This window comes from Eleutherodactylus coqui, chromosome 5 (assembly GCF_035609145.1).
Source record: "Eleutherodactylus coqui strain aEleCoq1 chromosome 5, aEleCoq1.hap1, whole genome shotgun sequence".
Classification (NCBI taxonomy): Eukaryota; Metazoa; Chordata; class Amphibia; order Anura; family Eleutherodactylidae; genus Eleutherodactylus; species Eleutherodactylus coqui.
The window spans coordinates 273,114,911-273,137,407 of NC_089841.1; the positions used below are offsets into that span (position 1 = coordinate 273,114,911).

At 46.4% G+C, this 22,497-nt stretch overlaps 1 protein-coding gene across 2 annotated transcripts in view; it reads right to left on the reverse strand.

The window, feature by feature from the left end:
- EFNA2 (ephrin A2) overlaps nt 1–22,497 on the reverse strand; it is a 229,709-nt gene that overhangs the window by 65,005 nt on the left and 142,207 nt on the right. For both annotated transcript variants that reach the window (XM_066604718.1, XM_066604719.1), the window contains exon 2: nt 1,780–2,072. In XM_066604718.1, the coding sequence (XP_066460815.1) occupies nt 1,780–2,072 (293 nt within the window). The remainder of the gene's footprint in view (nt 1–1,779; nt 2,073–22,497) is intronic.

Sequence of the window (22,497 nt, forward strand, 5' to 3'; positions counted from 1 at the left end):
GGTTATACACTTCTGTATGGCCATATTAATGCACTTTGTAATGTACATTGTGCATTAATTATGAGCCATACAGAAGTTATTCACTTACCTGCTCCGTTGCTGGCGTCCTCGTCTCCATGGTGCCGTCTAATCTTCAGCGTCTAATCGCCCGATTAGACGCGCTTGCGCAGAAGGGTCTTCTGCCTTCGGGTCTACCCGGCAGCAGCGGCGTTCTGGCTCTGCCCCCTTCTACGAGTCATCGCGTAGCTCCGCCCTGTCACGTGTGCTGATTCCAGCCTCCTGATTGGCTGGAATCGGCACACGTGACGGGGCGGAGCTACGCGATGACGCGTAGAAGGGGCGGAGCCAGAACGCCGCTCGTGCCAGACCGAGCCGAAGGCAGAAGACCCTTCTGCGCAAGCGCGTCTAATCGGGCGATTAGACGCTGAAGTTAGACGGAGCCATGGAGACGAGGACGCCAGCGCAGGGAAGGTAAGTGAATAACTTCTGTATGGCTCATATTTAATGCACGATGTACATTACAAAGTGCATTAATATGGCCATACAGAAGTGTATACCCCCACTTGCTGCCGCGGGACAACCCCTTTAAGGATCAATAATATTAATTACTGGAAGCCTTTAAAGAGAACTTGTCAGACTGGTGGCTATTATGTGTTATCAGCTCGGAGCAGGAACATCCATTGTACATGGCAATACAGAACAACTAGGGCTTTGTTTCTCAGTATATCACTGCCTAGAGTATTGGCGGATAAAGGAATGGGACTGTAAATATTGCATTAAAGGGGTTGTTCACTTGATCAGGATTGCTCCACTGCTTGGGGCCCCCCAATAATCCGCTGTGTACCAGGCAGTTGTCAATGTATAGAAGCTAACAGCTCCGTACACATGGCTGGTATTGTAGTCACTGTTCCCAGTCAATGTCCCATTCAATGGGAATAGTGACTGCAATACCAACCCGGGCCACTATCATGTGTACGGAGCTGTCAGCTTCTGGCTCTGTAAACACTCACAGCACCCAGCAAATCCCCAGAACCCCTGCTGATCAACTACTGATCACTTCTCTTGTGGATAGATCATCAATTGTTAGGAAGTGGGCAGCCTCTTAAAGCCCTATGTATAAATAAGTTGGATTCCACATTTTGCTCAAAGCATATTAATGCCTTTTGGGTGGGCAGCTAGTGCCTCCAAAGGCCTGAAGGAGAAAAGCTGAATGGGACAGCCAATGGTATGTAGTGTCTCGGGGTGAGTCCTTGGCTGTATATACATTGTGTGCATCCACTTCACCGCACAGAGGAAGTAAGGCCCACATGGAGAAGGGTTCTCTGTTCCCATTTATGTTGGACTTGTTTTGAGTTGCAGGTCATCTGTAATATATCCCCGGGGTACATGATGGATGGGAGTATTAACAACCTGCAAGGACTTCACATCAGCCATATAAACCCAGATCCATACGAAGATGTAGAGTTATTCTGTGCAAGAACGTTACGTAACTTATAAGATGTCTGCATCTCTGTAACCTCCTCAGCTCTACTGAACGCCAAGAAATACGGCGGCACTTACCGGAAAATAATAATTCTAATCGCCATAACAGGAAGGAGCGCTTACAGTAAGGTACACAGTAACGTACATATCACATCACCGCATGCAGCTTCATACCTAAAGAATATTCATCTTTCTACAAATCACTCTCCACTTCTTATTTCTACGTTCTCCTGGAGACAGAATACATCAGTTCGGCGGTACGGACATTATTACACTCCATGATTCACCGATACTTACAAATATAATAATACTCATGTCCAGGACGAAACTCGAACCCCAGAGAGAAAGGCGTAAACAGCTGGAACTTCTCTGAAAACTTCAATGGTCCATTAGGAGAATCCGGTCGGTTGCACTCCCATCTTTTGAACCCCTTCTGACGATGGTCACAGGAGGCATGGCCATCGTAATTGACCATATAGAGTATATAGCGCTCCATTCTATCTGCTGGGAGTTGAATCTCGTAATGCGGGCAATAAATATCCAGGTAGTCATTGATACTCACATCCACCGTGTAGTCACCATGATGGAACCTATAGAGAATAACAGCAACGTTAAATACTATGTAATATCATCAGGTAGATACATTCTGGTATAGCTGAACCAAAATCAGAAAAAGAATACAGCTGAACCAAAAACAGAAGACTGGACCCACAATACTGGAGAGTGAATTTTTTTAGGTTCATTAAGTCATACTTAGGTTTTCCATTATGTGGGCAAAACCTCCAGTCTATTGCCCTAGCTCTGTATTGAAATACCCTTGCACAGTCAGAATGGTTCATTGACTTCACCCAAGCATCCAGTACCCGGGACTAAGGCCCCACCGTCCCAGCCCCAGCCTCGCCCCAGGCCCAGCCCCAGCCTCGCCCCAGGCCCAGCCCCAGCCTCGCCCCAGGCCCAGCCCCAGCCACGCCCCAGGCCCCACGCTACATGACAGACATAGGATTATCATTCACTAAAGGCTTCTTACAATGTGTGATATAGCGAGTGCTATTCTCTCTATTGTAGAATATACAACGTGTATAGCCCATTGTCACATTGTGGTAGCTGCACCCTCCTGTTTTTGGGATTTGCTCTAGGTTCCCCTATAAAATGCATGTAGTAGCCATGACATAGCTGTAGAGTGTGAACAATGCCTGACAAATCACATGACTAGCCGTACGGCACTATATTTATACACCATCACTAAGCGCATGGTAATCCTACAAGAGCGATCATTCCCAATCTGCAGTGCAGAGAGGGAAAATGTCAATAAATCATTGTTCCATGTAATAGGCGGTTGTTCTTCACCATTGGCAGACGTGCTCTTCTGTGTATCTGCTTCACATGGCACACACTTGTGTTGGTCGATTTACCGTCTGGTGCAAAATAGGTGAAATACAGCAGATTGCTCCAACCAGTTGAAGATGCCGAGTCGTGCCATGCAATATCTTAGGGCAAAATGTCACTACCGTCCCGACTGAACTCCTTCTATAGAGTCTGAAGTGACAGATTAAGAGAAATGGTTCATCCGCCATATAGGTTACACCGATTGCAATCGGGCGTCATTGGTAACAGAGAATCAGGCGATATTTTGAAACAAACTTTGCTGAGAATGAATAGGCTATATACATGATAACCGACTTAGGGCGTAACTATAAGGGATGCCGTTGCACCCGGGCCCCGGAGCCTTGGGGGCCCATAAGGCCTCTCTTCCCCATATAGGGAGCCCAGTACTATGAATAAAGCATTATAGTTGGGGGCCCTGTTACAGGTTTGCATTGGGGCCCCGGAGCTTCAAGTTACCCCTCTGCTGCCAATAGTTGATCTTCTTATCCATTAACCATTTCCCAAGCTGTGAGACGGCTGCTTGAATGTATAGCGTAACTAGGTCTAAAGCCTATGGTTGGCGTATGCCGCTCTGTACGTCTACAGTGGCATTCATCACAGCCTTATGTTGGATACAATTCCATTACATCTTCCCATAGCCTGAAGGCCCTTTTACACAAAAGTTGTTCAAACAATCGGACGAACAATAAATCGCTTTTTATTCGGCGTTCATTTCCTGTAGGCATAAAACTTATCGTTGGCTCCATCACTAATGGTTCAGGTTAAATGCCGATCGTTCAGTCACTCTCATTTATATTTAATGTGAATGACTGAACAATTTCTTGTTTGAACGAATCAACGATGTATCCGCTGTATAAACAGTCCGACACTCTGACATCACATCATTTACTCGTTCCAACCATCTCATTCTGACCAATGAGCCCATTCTACATTGTGCCTTTCCCCAGAGTACACCTACCACCTACTCTGCCCCCTTCCCACAGACCCTTTTCTAGATTGGGTTCCCCCTCCCCATCTTTTGTCACTCCCAATCAGAACTCATATTTATCTGATCCAACAGAGCCCCAGCCAATTTCTGCTTCCTTCATACCCATACTCGTCACAAAGCCCATGCCCTTTACCCCTTGCCTCTGCATAGGTCACTTCTCACCTACTGTCTTCCTGATGCCCCCAAAGAGCCTGTGTGTCCTACTGTCTTCCCACTGTCCCTACACAGCGTCTGACATCTAGTATCTCTCTGTTGCCTCACCATCTACTATTTTCTTGATGACTCATCTAAGACCCTGCCACCTGTCTCCCTGATGCCCCTCTTAGAGCTCCTGCCATGTACTGTATCTCTGCTGCTGCTCATAGTGCTCCTGCCAACTATTGTAGCCCTGATGACTTTTCAGAGCCTCTGCCATCTCCCAGATATCCTATCAGTTATGCTAACTACTAGATCTCTGATGTCCCCCACAGTATCACTGCCCCTACTGTCTCCTTGATGCCCCCTCAGAGCCCCTACCACCTACTGTCTCCTTGATGCCCCCTCAGACCCCCTACCACCTACTGTCTCCTTGCTGACCCTCACAGAACTGTCTACTGTCTCACCCCATGGCTTCCACAGAACCTCGGTCACCGGTTTCCGCTTGCCTTCTCCTCTCCACGGAAAGCCCCTGCCACTTTGTATCACAGTGTCCCCTGGTCCCCACACAAAGCCCCTGCCATCTTATGTCCAACCCAGTATCCACCCATACCCTATAGAGCAGTGGTCCCCAACCTTTTTGGCACCAGGGACCGGCTTCAAGCAAGACCATTTTTACAAGGCCCGGCAGGGTGGGGCGGGACATGGGCGGGGCTTTGGTTATATGGGGTGGGGTTATGAAGGGGGTTGGAGTTTAGTGCATAGTTATTTAATTAATGACATTTAGAATGTCCTGGCAGTACACACTGTAGGGCAGTATAATATATCCCTCCCCCTGCCTGGCAGCACACACATAGGGCAGTGGGCAGTATATAATCTCCCAAACCCCCGCCCCCCCCCCAGCACACACATAGGGCAGCATATAATTTAACTCCACCCCCCCCGAAACACACATAGGGCAGCATATAATTTACTAACCCCCCACCCCCACCCCACACATAGGGCAGCATATAATTTACTCCCCCCCCAGCACACACACTCGGCAGCATATAATTTACACCCCCCCAGCACACACACAGGGCAGCATATAATTTACTCCCCCCCAGCCCACACATAGGGCAGCATATAATTTACTCCCCCCCCCCCAGCACACTCATTGGGCAGCCTATAATTTACTCCCCCCCAGCACACACATAGGGCAGCACATAATTTACTCCCCCCCCAGCAAACACATAGGGCAGCACATAATTTACTCCCCCCCAGCACACACATAGGGCAGCATATAATTTACTCCCCCCCCCAGCACACACATAGGGCAGCACATAATTTACTCCCCCCCCCAGCACACACATTGGGCAGCATATAATTTACTCCCTCCCCCCCAGCACACACATAGGGCAGCATATAATTTACTCCCCCCCAGCACACACATAGGGCAGCATATAATTTACTTCCCCCCCCCCAGCACACACATAGGGCAGCATATAATTTACTCCCCCCCAGCACACACATAGGGCAGCATATAATTTACTCCCTCCCCCCACACACATAGGGCAGCATATAATTTACTCCCTCCCCCCCCAGCACACACATAGAGCAGCATATAATTTACTCCCTCCCCCCCAGCACACACATAGGGCAGCATATAATTTACTCCCCCCCAGCACACACATAGAGCAGCATATAATTTACTCCCTCCCCCCACACACATAGAGCAGCATATAATTTACTCCCTCCCCCCCAGCACACACATAGAGCAGCATATAATTTACTCCCCCCCAGCACACACATAGGGCAGCATATAATTTACTCCCTCCCCCCACACACATAGGGCAGCATATAATTTACTCCCTCCCCCCCAGCACACACATAAAGCAGCATATAATTTACTCCCTCCCCCCCAGCACACACATAGGGCAGCATATAATTTACTCCCCCCCAGCACACACATAGAGCAGCATATAATTTACTCCCTCCCCCCCAGCACACACATAGGGCAGTATATAATTTACTCCCCCCCAGCACACACATAGGGCAGTATATAGTTTACTTCCTTCCCCCCCAGCACACACATAGGGCAGCATATAATTTACTCCCCCCCAGCACACACATAGGGCAGCATATAATTTACTCCCCCCCCAGCACACACATAGGGCAGTATATAGTTTACTTCCTTCCCCCCCAGCACACACATAGGGCAGCATATAATTTACTCCCCCCCCCCCCAGCACACACACTCGGCAGCATATAATTTACACCCCCCCAGCACACACACAGGGCAGCATATAATTTACTCCCCCCCAGCACACACATAGGGCAGCATATAATTTACTCCCCCCCAGCACACACATAGGGCAGCATATAATTTACTCCCCCCCAGCACACACATAGGGCAGCATATAATTTACTCCCCCCCAGCACACACATAGGGCAGCATATAATTTACTACCCCCCAGCACACACATAGGGCAGCATATAATTTACTCCCTCCCCCCCAGCACACACATAGGGCAGCATATAATTTACTCCCTCACCCCAGCACACTCATTGGGCAGCCTATAATTTACTCCCCCCCAGCACACACATAGGGCAGCATATAATTTACTCCCCCCCAGCACACACATAGGGCAGCACATAATTTACTCCCCCCCCCAGCACATACATAAGGCAGCACATAATTTACTCCCCCCCCCAGCACACACATAGGGCAGCACATAATTTACTCCCCCCCCCCAGCACACACATAGGGCAGCACATAATTTACTCCCCCCCCAGCACACACATTGGGCAGCATATAATTTACTCCCTCCCCCCACACACATAGGGCAGCATATAATTTACTCCCTCCCCCCCAGCACACACATAGAGCAGCATATAATTTACTCCCTCCCCCCCAGCACACACATAGGGCAGCATATAATTTACTCCCCCCCAGCACACACATAGAGCAGCATATAATTTACTCCCTCCCCCCCAGCACACACATAGGGCAGCATATAATTTACTTTCCCCCCAGCACACACATAGGGCAGCATATAATTTACTCCCCCCCGAGCACACACATAGGGCAGCATATAATTTACTTCCCCCCCCCCAGCACACACATAGGGCAGCATATAATTTACTAATCCCCCACCCCCCAGCACACACATAGGGCAGCATATAATTTACTCCCCCCCCCAGCACACACATAGGGCAGCATATAATTTACTCCCCCCCCAGCACACACATAGGGCAGCATATAATTTACTTCTCCCCCCAGCACACACATAGGGCAGCATATAATTTACTTCTCCCCCCAGCACACACATAGGGCAGCATATAATTTACTTCCCCCCCCCCCAGCACACACATAGGGCAGCATATAATTTACTTCCCCCCCCCCAGCACACACATAGGGCAGCATATAATTTACTAATCCCCCACCCCCCAGCACACACATAGGGCAGCATATAATTTACTCCCCCCCCCAGCACACACATAGGGCAGCATATAATTTACTCCCCCCCCAGCACACACATAGGGCAGCATATAATTTACTTCTCCCCCCAGCACACACATAGGGCAGCATATAATTTACTTCCCCCCCCCCCCCCAGCACACACATAGGGCAGCATAAAAATTTATCTCCCCCCCTCCTCCCCGGCAGGATTACCTTGAAAACTGACCTAGGTCCTAAGAGGTGTACAGGCGCGGAGGCTGCTGCTGCTTGCACAGAGGCGGCTCTTCCTCCTACTCGTGGGACGCTCTGTTGTTTGGTGCTGCAGTCCTCAGCGCTTCAAGAAGGCGCCTTGTGATTGGTTGCGGCAGCTGCTTCCACACCAGCAAGGACCATTGTATTTCAGCCGCACTTCAGTAGCAGAGAGTGATTCCAGCAACCTCATTGAATGTTGGGTACACACCCCCCAGTTTGAGGTGTGGGGGGTGTGTACCCAACAACCAATGAGGTTGTTGGAATCGCTCACCGCTACTGAAGTGCGGCTGAAATACAATATATGCGGCCCCTTCAGCAGCGCTCTGCGCTCACACTATAGCAGGTTAGTGTGAGAGCGCAGAGCGCTGCTGAAGGGGCCGCAGGATTGTTCCTTTTAGAACAAAAGTTCCCGGCGGTGCCGCGGACCGGCAGTAAACACCTAACGGCCCGGCCCCGGTCCGCGTACCGGCGGTTGGGGACCCCTGCTATAGAGCACCTGGAAACCTATGTCTTTCCACTGTGAGCGCAAAAGAGATCTTGTTTCCCCTCCTCTGCCCACAGACCCTCTGCCCCTTGCTGTCTGCTTCTGTACCCAATCTCCTCACAGAGCTCCCGCCATCTACTGTTTCTCCACTGCGCCTCGCACTAGAGCTCCTGCCACCTACTACTCTCTCCCTTTCCTACCCATCCTCTCACAAAGCCCCTGCCGAAATGTGTCCCCTCAGAGAGGTAGGGGCCCAAGTTCCAGGGTCTTTGGCTGTATGGGGCCCAGACATGGATAAATATGCATCAAGCCACAGAAAGATCTGATTTTGCTCGCCGGCACCCATGGGCGTGAGTGCCAGCTCAGCAGTGTACTGTCATAAACCAGTGTTACTGAAATGCTCATTTCGGCATAGACGGCCCTCAGGAATTAATTTCACATGAATATTAGAAGCACCCAAGCCTGTCTATGAATATTTCATATATTTTACCCTTACAAACAGAGGGGTTAATTGTTTGGTTTTCCTCATTGCTCAATGAAGGTGAGAAGAGAGCAATCTCCATCTCTTCACAAGTACATCTGTCTCCCATGTGAACACCTATCTATTCCTGCAGAAATTAATTGAAATATCTTGTAAGATTTTCCGTGCATGAATTTGACAAAATTTCTGTGTCCCCCCTGTTAAATCCCAGAGTGGGATGTTGACGGTTTTTCGCAGCAGGGCTTCCTCACCAATTAATTTGAGGTTTCTACCCATTGCACTTCCAGTTGGATAAATCTGCCTCGCTAGCAGAGATGTGTCAGGCCTGTCGCAGCAATTCTGTTTTGAGCCCCTGACAGGTAGAGAAGAAATCCGCCTTAATTACCTGCAAAAACAATTGTTGACTACACGTTGCAGCGGCTGGTACTCTTAGGATAAAATGTTTTGCTCAGGGCTCTTCTGAATGGATGCCAGCCTGAGACAATGAGAGAACAGAGAAGTTAATACAGATGTCCCTGGTGAGAAATGGCAGTGTGTAGATCCTGCGAGGGCTCGGGACACGAGTGCCGCCGTCGGGACAGGTAGCGTAGGTGCGCTTGTATGTTGCTGGAAGAAACTGCTTAAATTAACTTGTCAAACCCCAGAGGAGCCCTCCAGGGATTTTGGTTCTCCCATGACTATTGTGTATGGATACGTCATTCTTAAAGGGGTTGTCCCGCGAAACAAAGTGGGGGTATACACTTCTGTATGGCCATATTAATGCACTTTGTAATGTACATTGTGCATTAATTATGAGCCATACAGAAGTTATTCACTTACCTGCTCCGTTGCTAGCGTCCCCGTCTCCATGGATCCGTCTAATTCTGATGTCTTCTTGCTTTTTTAGACGCGCTTGCGCTGTGCGGTCTTCTCCCGTTCTGCTCGGTCCAGGCACAAGCTGCGTTCTGGCTCCGCCCCTTCTACGCATCATCGCATAGCTCCACCCCGTCACGTGTGCCGATTCCAGCCAATCAGGAGGCTAGAATCGGCAATGGAACGCACAGAGCCCATGGTGCGCCATGGGAGTAGACCCGCGGTGCACCATGGGAGAAAACCGCAATGCATCCCTGGGAAAGGACCGGCGGCCATCTTGGGAGAAGATTTTTTAAAGTCCTTATTTCGTCGGATCGGTAAGTAGCAAGCGGCTTAAAAACCACTTTACTTTGCTATTTTATGCCAGGGGGGTGACAGGGGGAATGGGGTAAGGTAAAATTTTGAGGTTTGCCACGAGACAACCCCTTTAAGGATCTCAGTTACCTTATGAAGACACACATTTATGACTCCATCTGGCCACTTGCTACATTGTATCTTCCATATGTGGTAAAATCTTTTTGAGACCAACTAACAAAACTGCAGTGCCAAATGGCTTCTAGGGGTCGGCCGTACAAACAAAGAGGCCGAGACGTCAGCTGATAAAATACACGTCTGGTGAAGCTTTTCCAAAAGACCATTTCTTTGATTTAAAAAAAAAAACCACCCGAATTTTGGTCTTCTCACAGCGGTGGTCTTCTGGAGACGCCTCACATATATGGGTTGGATCTAGACTAATCAGTACTCAGAGATCCATCTGTATCCAGTCATGTTTGGAAGCGGAGGGGTGTCCCTGAAAACAATGACATATAATAAAGCGTACATCTGAAATCAGAGCTCCTCAGAGATAAGACAGATGCCTAGTACAGGAGCGACAGATCTTCACTGGACCCAACAACAGGGACATTTCTTTCAGCGCACACATATATTGGTCCGTCTGAACAGATGGCGCTGCGGAGGGATTGTTCCATCTTTCCATTTGCATATTTCCCAGAATAGCATGCATGGCCTTATACGTCTCCTCACACCTTCTAGGTGCTCTCCTTAGGGCTCAATCAGATGAGCGTTTTTGTGCACGCATGTTAGGCGCGTTTGCGCTTCGCATCTATAAGAACCAATGCTTTCTAATGGAAGCGGTCACATGTCATTTTTTACATGCAAATAAAATTCGCACCTGCAAAAGATAAGACATGTGAGTTCCGCTCACGTGATTTATTTCTAAACGTGTTGTGCGTTTTTTGACCCCCATGCCTACAATGTGTGAAGAATGTGCTCGTCTGACCGATCCCTTAAGGAGTAACGGCAGCCTCCCAACTCTCGCTGAGCTCAGATCCGGAGGATTGGGCTCAGCATTGCACATTCGAGAGGTTTATCATGACTGTTCATTGTGGATTGAAACCAAAAGATCCTAATTTCCTGAATGTCAGACTGAGATATTAAACTCCCTGCAGTCCAGGACATCTCAGGACACCCACAAGTCTTCAGACGTGTTGCAGTCTAATGTTATTGTCGCTCTTGACATGTCCTGTTTATTGCTCAGTGCATTCTATAGGCCGGTGTCCTTCCAACCCCAAGAGCTCCAGTCCATGCCAGGGAGACCTACTGATTGGAATGGCCATGCTCCTTCTTTGGTAACAATATTAGCAAGAGCATCGGGACTGTGTGACACGGGTGCCTGACAGTCCTACTCGGTCACACATGGCCCTCTGCTGGGTAGTCATGGATTACTGAACCTATGGGTGTGGGATAAGCAGGCTTCCTCATATTAGAGTCGGTGGGTGATATCTTCCTGACCGCTGAGCTGTTCTAATTGATACGCAAATATAAACAGGAAAGGAATTAACTGCATTCAGTCTTCCAAATCTGTGCACTCCGTCCCCCTCATATATTCGGACTAGATTGACAGGCGTAAACGGTACGCTTGTTGTAATATGTTTGCAAGAGGAGACAAGTGCGGGAAGCGCTACAGGAACGCTTGTCAGCTGTCAGTCTCTTTTTAAACAACTCCAGACAAAACAGTGACAGACCCCCCTCTGTGAAGTCGCTGGCCGGGTCACTGACACTTAGCTGGGAAGCATGGGGAATAATTCATGAACCTCTAGAACATTAGAAGGTCGTCCTTCACAATGCGTAGAGCCTGATGGGGAACTTCATAGCTCTAACCCCAGCGGCACAGAGGCCCATACCCAACAACACTAGGAGTTCATAGGAAGGGGCCGAGAAGACCAAAAGTTACAAAATTATAAACACTGCAGTTGGGACTTAATGTAGAAAGTATCTACACGATGACCTGATATGAATTCCAGTCATGTGACTTTCTTAAAAAAAAAAAAAAAAAAAGCACCTCCAAGATTCGGCCAATATCCGTGACACTCAGTGATCCTTAAATTAGCTCTTCTCAAGTCCAAATGTAACTGATCTAAAAATTTTCCTTAACATTTTTATGTACTTTTGTCATTGTCACTGATGGAGGGGCAGGACGGCCTCCTGTGCGCCCGCCGCAGCGCAGACGGCCTTCTCCGCTTTGGTGAGGCTTGTACCTAAGGACAGTACAGGGCTGCAGATTATCACCTCTCTGAAAAAACATTTATGCCAAAAAGTTACTTGTCTCTCCCTTCCGTGTGAAGAATTCATCCGTCTGATCTCTATTTAAATGGAGATTGCTGCAGCTAACAAAGAGAGTCCCACTGGGCCTGTAAGTGGCAATTCTGCACGATGGGTAGGATCATATTGATGGCCCCTGGAAATGCAGCCTGATAGTGTGAGCAGATACTGCAGCCTTTAATAGAGATGGGGAGACACTCGGAGAATGAAAGCAGATGCAACATTTAAAGGCACAATGTTCAGACATATGACTGAGACGGAAATGCAAAGCGCTAACCTGCCTGAAAGCTGAATCCATGCATTTCAATGAAGGCTCCATTCACTGCAACATTGATTTTCCCTTGGGATTTTTGCTAGACGATTTTCAAAGTAAGAAATTAATGGGAAATCAATTCTGGTCATCTTTATTTGGTATCATTTTGGTATTAGTGCCGATCTGCTTGCTCTATTAAACCTTACAATGTCGCCATTCGGTTTCAAGTGATTTTCGAATTAGGAATGATGGTCATTCAAAGGCAACATTAAAAAAAAAATAAAAATAAATGAATTGTGGGTTGAGTAGAGATGTGACTCTTCCGATGCCTGCTCCATGAAATACTCTACATACACAGCTGGCATACGTCTTGGAGCAGCGATGCCAGGCGCCAGAGGTTATGATCCAGCCGTCACAGTATGTCCATGTAACACTTCAGGAGATTCAGCAAGCTTCCCTCTTCTGCCGTCCCGCTGGCATCCACATGCTCTCAGCAATATCTGTAAGAGTGCATTGCCTCCTACGTCTGCGGTTATGGCCGGACGTCTGCAGCCCGGTGAGCAAAGAGTGCGTGGACGGAGGGGCAACGCTACATAGACCGGCTCCCTAGCAGGAAGGGACTAGAAATCAGCCCAGCAATATCGGAAATGAACCTCCCATCTCATTATTACCCTCATCAGCTCTCTGATCACATGGGGGAAAACACTAATTAAGGGCAGTTGCGTTTTATCCTCACCATCCAGTCGTGCCAACCCTGCCCCCGGCAAGGTAACTTTTAAAATGTAAAATTAATACAAGAGAACAATTTAGCGGGGCACTTTTTCAAAACTCCTCTTCATATTAAAGTCTAAGCAAGGAGCAAGGATTAGAAATAATTTGCATTTAAATCAAAAACTCAGAGCTCCTTGCAGACTGACAAATTTGTTAAATTACCCTTTATTAGATATTATAAATTGTACACATTGGGAAGCAGATGAAAGCAGATAAAACGGGTGGTTGGCGCTGCCTCCACCCCGTAGATTTACTCTGCAATTCCCTTATTTTGTCTTCTGTTGGTTTATCAAACATCGGAAAACAGAAGAGGGATTTTTTACTATTAAAGCATGAAAACATAACAAAAAAAGAGCTTGGAATACAAAGTAGTAAAGCGAGTCGTCGGCCTCGTATAAAGACAGGGTTGTGGCTGGAAAAGAACTTGGTCTCCTGACAGATTTTGGACGACGGCGTGTTCCTGCTCAAAGACAAATGACACAGATGACGGTAATAAAGCCACCGTCACGCTGGGCTCCTGGCTCACAGTAGGCACAGAAACGCTCCGACCAGGCCGGCCCTCTACCGGCTCCCGGTGATCGCAGGCTTCTGTTCACCGGGACAGAGGTGTTGTTTTTAATACTGTGCACCCAGAGTATGTCCTCTCTGCCCCGAGCCCTTTATTTGGCCTTCACATAAAGCCGATGATGAACACAAGAGCTGACATTTCCACGGTCCTTTGTTGAGGACCATTTCTTGCCTGCCTAGGCTGCTTTGCTAATGCACATGTAGAGTGCTTTCAGCTCAGGCCGGGCCCGCTATCTGTGGGATCTCTTGTTCTTTCCACCAGTCCATTCATCTCCGGAGGAATGTGATACGGATGTCCCTTGGATGGATTACTGATACGATTCTCCTTGTGCGTGTATTGTGTTCATCGAGAGATGCAATACACAGGCAGGCTGTTGTTAAACAGGAGGAATAGGGCAAGCCAACAAAAGCAGAAGGTGGTATACATCAGCGTGATATCGCCCAATAAATCTTAAGCTATAGAATGGGAGGATTCTCTTCGTTTTCTTTGAACTCGTCCGGCTTGGGTTCTTTTCTTCTGGTGAAGCTCGGCGATGGAAAGGGGTTAACAGGGGAGTTTTCCAAAAGCTGCGCTCATTTCTTGTACCTCGGTACAGGAAAAGCCTCGGCTCAAGAAATCAGACGGTGGGGTAGCAGCGCTACAGAAGTTTAATTGAGCAGTATTGGTTTTGGATGGTTCACAAAATAAATAGAGACCCAGGACTGTGCAATAAAGTACAGTATGAACTATTGATTAAACGTCATCACAAATTACAGCAGCGAAGCCCCTCAGCGCCTCCACGGATGACCTTACGGATAGAACCAGCATCTGCCTCTTTTACACATGCTAAAGAAATATTTTGTGTGGGATTTGATCTGTGTCCCTTGCTTCATTAAAGCTGTCAGCTCTTGGTGTGAAGATATAGAACTGCCATAGCAGACACATTGTAATTTGTTTAGGAGCAAGTGCAACACAAACTCTGCCTGTGGTTGACAAGATGTAGCGTGTCAGGGGGTATTGCCTTACCCCACGGGACTCGCCCTTAGAAAGGAGTGATCAATATTGCAAATGGTCCCATGAGACGGGAGGAAATGGAATGTGACTGGTACAGGATATGCTGCGTTAGGGATCTGGTACTTGAGTCAGAACAAGGAGATGTTTCGAATGACAGCTGTCTGGCCAGTTATTGAGCGCATATCTTTCTAACAGAATACATTGTGTGAATTTCCTAAAAGATGAGCGCCTTTTCTCTACAGTCCCTCTAACAATATTGACACGGCATCGTTCTCTCAATCCTGTGCTGAGACATCATTGTTAGACTGCAGTGCTTAATAAGAATCCTTCCAAGTGAGGAGCGGGAAAAGGGCCTTTTGTGATTGTGGAGACCCATATCATTGCAGAAGAGCGGATTACAGGTGCTTGCCGACTCGGAGCTAGCAGATAGAGCAGTCATGGGCACATTGTGGATGCCAAAACTACCTTTCCAAGAGGAAAGATGGCCCTGTGCCCAGATTAAGCTTAAACAAACCAAGATTTCCTTTTATGACTCAAGTCCAAAATGCTGCATGAGGTTGTGCAACCAGCGGGGCCTTGCGGGTGCTACTGAGGTCACTACGGGAACTCATTTCTGATGCTCCTTGAGAACCGGCTTGCTGTAAGTCTTCGTTTGCTACCAGTTGTCACTTCAAGCCGCGGCGCACATTGCACATGCTCTAAAACCTATTTATTTCCTTTTCCTCTCTCGCAGACAATGTGCATAATTGTACATTTAAGACTCTAGTTTGTATTTTGGAGGACTGGAAGTGGCGTCCTTCACACTCAAACACAAATATTCATCAAGAACATGCTTAGTTGCTTCTGGTAACATACTATTTATCTCAGTGAGGCCCTGCTGAAGGTAGCACTCCCAGAGCGGGATCTAATCAGCCAGTACCAATGTCCACAAGACAAGGTGTAATTACAGAGCACTTTGGAGAACATCTCTGTCACAGGTTCAGAAATACCACGCCATTTAGCAATTTTACACCCGCCGCCCCCTCTGAAGACAACATGGCCATAATTTCACTTGTGTAGCAATTTAAATATTATTTGCTTTCTCTCCACCTCTTTGTCGTCGATGTATTCCATCTGTAGCCCACTTAGAACTCGGAATTCTTTTCTGCTCTAACAAATTGTTTTACTTTATCATTGACTTACTGTTTAATGATTCAAGAAATACAGAACCCATTTGTCTCTGAACCAACCTGAACGACATCACTACTTGCTGCCCGCAAAACCTATACTCAGAATTTCTTACTTTTCCAGCACATTGAAGTTTTTACAATGCATGTTGTGAACCTCCAAAAAATATACATATCTATATATATATATATAAAGACGAAAGCCCTCACTGACTCACTCACTGACTCGCCAAAAGTTCTCCAACTTCCCGATGTCGCAGAAACATGAAATTTGGCGCAAGCATAGATTATCTTCAAAATAGGAAAAGTAATTGGGTCTCAACTCGATTATTCAATTCTAGCGCAAAAGAATTGGCGTCGAAATTTTACGTACATAATCTAAATCTGTCACTTACCAATGTCATAGAAACGTGAAATTTGACACGAGCATTGATTATGACATAAATAGGAAAAGCTAATGGGTCCCAACTCGATTATTCAATTCTAGCGCAAAAGAATTGGCGTCCAAATTTTACGTGTGGAATGTAATTTTTTCACTTTCCGGTGTCATAGAAACGTGAAATTTGGCACGAGCATCGATGATGTCATAAATAGGAAAAGCTAATGGGTCCCAACTCCATTATTCAATTCTATGCGCAAAAGAATTAGCGTACAAATTTTACGTGTGGAATGTAATTTTTTCACTTTCCGGTGTCATAGAAACGTGAAATTTGGCACGAGCATTGATTATGTCATAAATAGGAAAAGCTAATGGGTCCCAACTCGATTATTCAATTCTATGCGCAAAAGAATTAGCATCCAAATTTTACGTATGTAATCTAATTCTCTCACTTCCTGATGTCATTTTATATAAAGGAAACCTCGCATGGTTACCTCCCCGTGTTATTTCCTGGGTAACGCAGAGAACTATGCAAAATGGTGAACATATTTTTTTTCCTCAGTATCTCTAAAGTAACCACGACTTCATAAGCTTTTCCGTGTGAACACCAGATAAACACCAGTACCAAATTAACTCGGGCGAAGAGGGGTATATCAGCTAGTATCTTATATAGAGCTTCCAAATGAGTCAATAGTGCGGCCAAGCAGTGGGGAAAGCAGGTAGGATGCTCAACTGCATGGCTAGAGGTCTAAGCAGTAGGACACGGTGTCTGGCGCTGGAGATCTCACCAGAAGACATCGATAAAATACAACGAGTCCAAAGATGAGCTACAAAAATGATGAAAGGTCTCAAGAATAAAACTTTTCAAGAAGGACTTAAAGGGGTTTTCTGAGTTGTAGCATTTTTATAACATTAAGCTTCCCATGCAGTAAAATAAATTAACATATAGTCGCCTCTCCCTGCACCAGCGCTCCGGGCCTCCCCTCTGACATCATGTTTACAGACTTCCCCGGCCTCTTTATGGGACGTCACAATCTATGCAGCAGCCAATGATGGAGCGCATCGGCTGCAGGGGAGGTCTGAGGCACGGGGGACCGAGCAACGGCATGGGGCACAGCGGGAGTTGGGGGAGGCGAGTAGATGCTTAGCTGTTATTTTACTGCATGGGAAGCTTGTTTTTTTACAGAAATGCTACAACTGAGAACACTACTTTAAAGAACTTCATTTGTTAAAGGGAAAAGTGTATTGAATAAGAATCTCGGGGTGCGATCAGAAAGGAGTGTGAGGGATAATGAAAAGCGATGAATCTAGGGGTGCGATCAGAAATGAGTGTGAGGGATAATGAAAAGCGATGCCAGAAAATATTATTTCACTAATGTGTGGAACAAACTTCCAGCAGATTTGGTTAGAAATTCAATAAAAAAGTGAATAGAAGTATGAATCTATCCAAAAAGAGAAATCCAAAGGAAATCCCATAAGGATAGATCAGGTGGACCGGGTGGTCTCCGGGGGTCTTTTCTGCCATCAATCTCCTATATGTCCATGAATATACACATACTTAGCTGTAGAGTAGAAATGATGCTGTTGTATGGAAAAGCCACAGACCGTGAAAGGGCAGAAGAAGGACGAGGCTTCCGATAGAGGTGAGGTTAAACCTCCCGGCGAATACAATACATGTATATAGCAACGATACATTCACGCTTCAGAACGGAACAGAAAGGAATAGATGCCGGAGCTCGGCCATCCACAGCAGATTAGGACTACAGCCTCCAAGAGAGAAGTCGCTGCCGCTGCCTGACTGATACTACAGATGACAAATACTTCAATCGTCACGAAAAAACTAATTGTCAATAGAACACAGATAAGGGTCAGCGGGTGTGGCCCCAGCGGAAGCCAATGCGTAATTAGGGAACTACCAAATGTCATCATTAATCAATAGCAAGAAAACCAAAATGTATAATACTAAGAAGGAATGTAGCAAAAACAGAGAGTAGATGGAGCTCCAATCTAATATAATGCCATGAAATGTAATTAGTCGGAGGATTTAGAGGAATCATTATTTTTCTGCGGCGCTACAACAATAGGGATGCCCACATATACCGTACATGAGCCCGCAATCTACGGGGTTACAGCAGAACTGCGGAGTTACAATTATTTTTGTCCACAGTTTTTGCCACATTGACAATATAATAATATTCTCAGCCTCTGGAATTGATGTAAGGTAGATAATTGGGAGCTCATTTCCAGTATAAAATATTCCCTAAAACCCCTTAAATCTCGGTGCAGATCACTAAATAAATTGCGTCCGTCCCGGTCAGTAATATTTTTTATATCAGACCTCGGCTTCCCATGCCGTTCCCTGAATATTATAACAGCCGCAAGATATTGCAGCAGCAAAACTTTAATTTATAGTCGCTTTAAGTCAAATGTCCAAAATACCGGCCGCCACATGAATAGAAAGCAGCGTATTCTGGAGCAGTGGATTAAACAGGTGGATCCTGAGAGAGAACAGAGTCTGGCAGCTGTGAGCGCAGCAGGTATCAAAGAAAGATTAGAACCACAATAAGCTCAGCCATGGAAAGACCGGTCACTGTGCGGGGAGATAGAAGGACATGAATAACAATAGCCGCTGGAGAGGGCGCACCCAAAAATACTCCGCTCTCACAGTCCGCAGAGCATTGGTAACTTGACCGAGTGCCAAAATACTGCCACTCACATCGCGAACAAAACCCAACTAGAAGAGGCAACAAAAAGGCCAGACTTACGGAACAATGGCCCGCATTAAAATACTGTCATTAATCCCCAAATGGCATTCCCGTTCCTGTATGGGAAATACCGATATTTGCAACACGGAACCTACTAGAAGTAAACGAAGTCTGGCACAAATGTCATCTGTGAAATATTCTAAAACCTCCTCAGGGCCGCGGTCACGGAATAAGCGCTTGTGCCGCGGCATTAGAACAATACGGCGATGATGAAACTAGTCTGCTGTATGATCTCCACCGCTCTTCATGGGGCGCAGGTAGGAGCAACGCAAACGACGACTAGAAGATAAAAACTAAATGAGAACAATTCAGTAAACGTCGGGATTTTTAAAAAATCAGGTGGAGAAAAGTGCCGGCCGATTTATAGGATAATGTGTGATTTATGAAAGAGAACAAAGCGGGAAGAAATAAAAAACGTATAAAAACAACCAGCATTTCCTCTGCACTTTAATGCCAAGTTGTAGCCACTTCCGTATAAAGACAAGGATGCAGCGTGAACAGCGGGGCCGATACCGCACGCTTCGTTACACAATCTGACTGTCCGCCATGTAACAAGCTTAGATAGTCTGTAAGTTCGGACACTTTTACTTGTACCATGCTGGCCGCTGACTGTAAATAAATGCCATTTCTAGGAATCCATCTATTTCTTTCTTCATATGATATCTTCTAGTTAAGATAAAGTTACTGTTGGTTATTAGTTGTGGAGTGAATATTAAGCTGCGCACTATTTATGCCATCATGAAAAGTAAAAAAAAAAATTTTAAAAGTTAATAAAAAAGTTTGTTTCCTTTCGCTCCATGGATCATATCCATGCGGGGAGATAAAATTATGTACCTTAGGCCCCAGGATTTATCCACAGACCTCACCACAGCTTCTGCGCACGCGCCCGCCGCCAATGTGGCAGACACGCGCAAAAGCCACGGATTGCCGGGGTAATTCACAATCTCCCTGCTCCTGCTCGCCGTTTTTCAATAGAAAATGGCAATCACGTAAAAGTAAAAAATAGGTAAAGTTTCACCTCCCATTATGGATTCGATCCGTGAGCAAAGGTGAATTTACTTACCCAAGGCCTCCAGCGATGTCCCCTGACAGGATCTTTATCCACAGAACTTTCCCAAACTTTGGCGTATGCGCCCATCGGCAAAATGGTGGATGCAAGCGCAAAAGCTGGGGAGGGCCCGGGAAATTTAAAGTCTCCTTGCTCCTGGCCATCCAATGCATAATGGCAATCACATAAAAGTTAAAACAGTTGAAGTTTGATGCTCCTTTCGGTTTGGCCCCCGTTGTGTATACGGAGATAAGATTAAGGCCACAATGGGTATGTTCCTGAACACAGGAGAAACAGGGGGATCCATTTTGGGGTGTAAATCCTCATTTTCATGTGCATTATAGAAAAAAATCTTTTAAATTAAATATTTGCAAAAATATGGACTTATTTTTTCTCCTCCTAATTGCATTAACTTCTGAAAAGAAACGGTGCGGTCAAAATCCTCCGGACCCCCTCAGTGAATATATTTTATGATGTGTATTTTTTTAAATGGGGTCATTTGTGGGGGGATCTATTATTCTGACACCTAGGAGCCTTTACAATCTTGGCTTGGTGCAGGAAAACAAAGAGTTCCTCAAAATGTTAATAATTAATGTTAAATTTTTTACGTCTCCTAAATGGTTAAAAAAAAAAAAAAAACTGAAGTTTTTCCAATGTGCTTCCAGAATAAAGTAAACTGGTGGAAATATATATTTTATCAAAAATTTGTACAGTATGTTTACACATATAGAGATATTGCAGTTGAAAATGTGAAAAAAATGGCAATTTCTTCAAAATGTTCTCAATTTTGGCGCTTTTAATAAATTTACACAAATTCTATCGGTCTATTTTTACCACCTAAATGAAGTACAACATGTGGCGAAAAAACTGTCAGAATCACTTGGATATGCAGAACCTTTATGGAGTTATTCCATGTTAAAGTAACATGTCAGATTTCCAAAAGTTTGCCTGGTCATTAAGGCGCAAACAGGCTTGGTCACTAAGGGGTAAAGGGACACAGTTATCATCTTTGAGCCCCACAAATTAGGATATGGGGCTCAAACGTGAGGGACTGGCGAGTCTGTGCAGGCACCTCTAATGCTCCCCAGGCACCCTGTTGCAGTGCTGTGTCCATACAATGTTAGCTCTGAGTGCACATCACCCAAGGGGACACAGCGCTGGAACGGGCTGCCCGGCGAGTATGAAACATACCTCCTTGGACCCCCGGTTTGCTCACTTTGAGCCCCATAACTTTGTTTATGTCCATATGTAAGTAAAGCAATTCTCATTATGGTAGTAGACATCAATACAATAAAGACCATAGACGACATGCCCTGACCCAACATGCCCTGGCCTACCATGCCCTGGCCTACCATGGCCTGACCTAACATGGCCTGACCTAACATGGCCTGACCTAACGTGCCCTGGCCTAACGTGCCCTGGCCTAACGTGCCCTGGCCTAACGTGCCCTGGCCTAACGTGCCCTGGCCTTACGTGGCCTGGCCTAACGTGGCCTGACCTAACGTGGCCTGACCTAACGTGGCCTGACCTAACGTGGCCTGACCTAACGTGGCCTGACCTAACGTGGCCTGACCTAACGTGGCCTGACCTAACGTGGCCTGACCTAACGTGGCCTGACCTAACGTGGCCTGACCTAAGCGTCATCTTCATTCTGATCTCTAATCTACTAATATGCAGGGTTATTCAAAAAGGAGCAGATCTGGGGATTTAATTACAAACAAACTACAAAAGACAAGAAGTCACTGAAAAGAGGAACGTTCAAAGTTTTTTCTGGCATCCAGTAAGTTCCACTTTCTGCCACCTTGCAGAGCCGGGGGTCTCGCTTCCAGTTTTATGGTCCCTGAGGTTCGTCTGCACATGCAACCAAGCTCATTATATTCTGTGCCCCTCGTACATTTGCTGTTGTTGGAATCTACATTGCGATTCACGTTGCACTTGGCGCTGACTCAGCACACAAAACCACTTCTCCTGCCGCGTCGCCATTTTCTTATGAATTATAAACAACGAGAAACAGCGGTGCGGCCGAAAACGGAACTTACCGGCGCGTCTTTAAAAACACTGAACCTTCCTGTTCCCAGTGATGTGCGGATTGTGGAGTGCTCTCTTGTAGTTGGGATTTTACTACACGTGAATGAATCCCATCCCCACATCTAATTATCATAAGGTTTAATCAGGTATGAATACACCGGCGGTGTGCAGTGCGGGGATTGTATAGAATGACGAGGTCTGTTAGAGAAAGCCCAACAAGGCAAAGTGCGAAATAACTAAACCGGGTACAAGAAACAACGGTATCTGCACTAATGTAGGCCGGATGAGCAATACAGCTCTGACGCTGGTGACAGACCAATGATTAGTGCACAACATCAGACCCAGCATGGGCCGCTCCAATAACCCCAATACCCAAATCATATAATGCGTCCTTGAATAAAGCAATCACAAATGATGTCATAG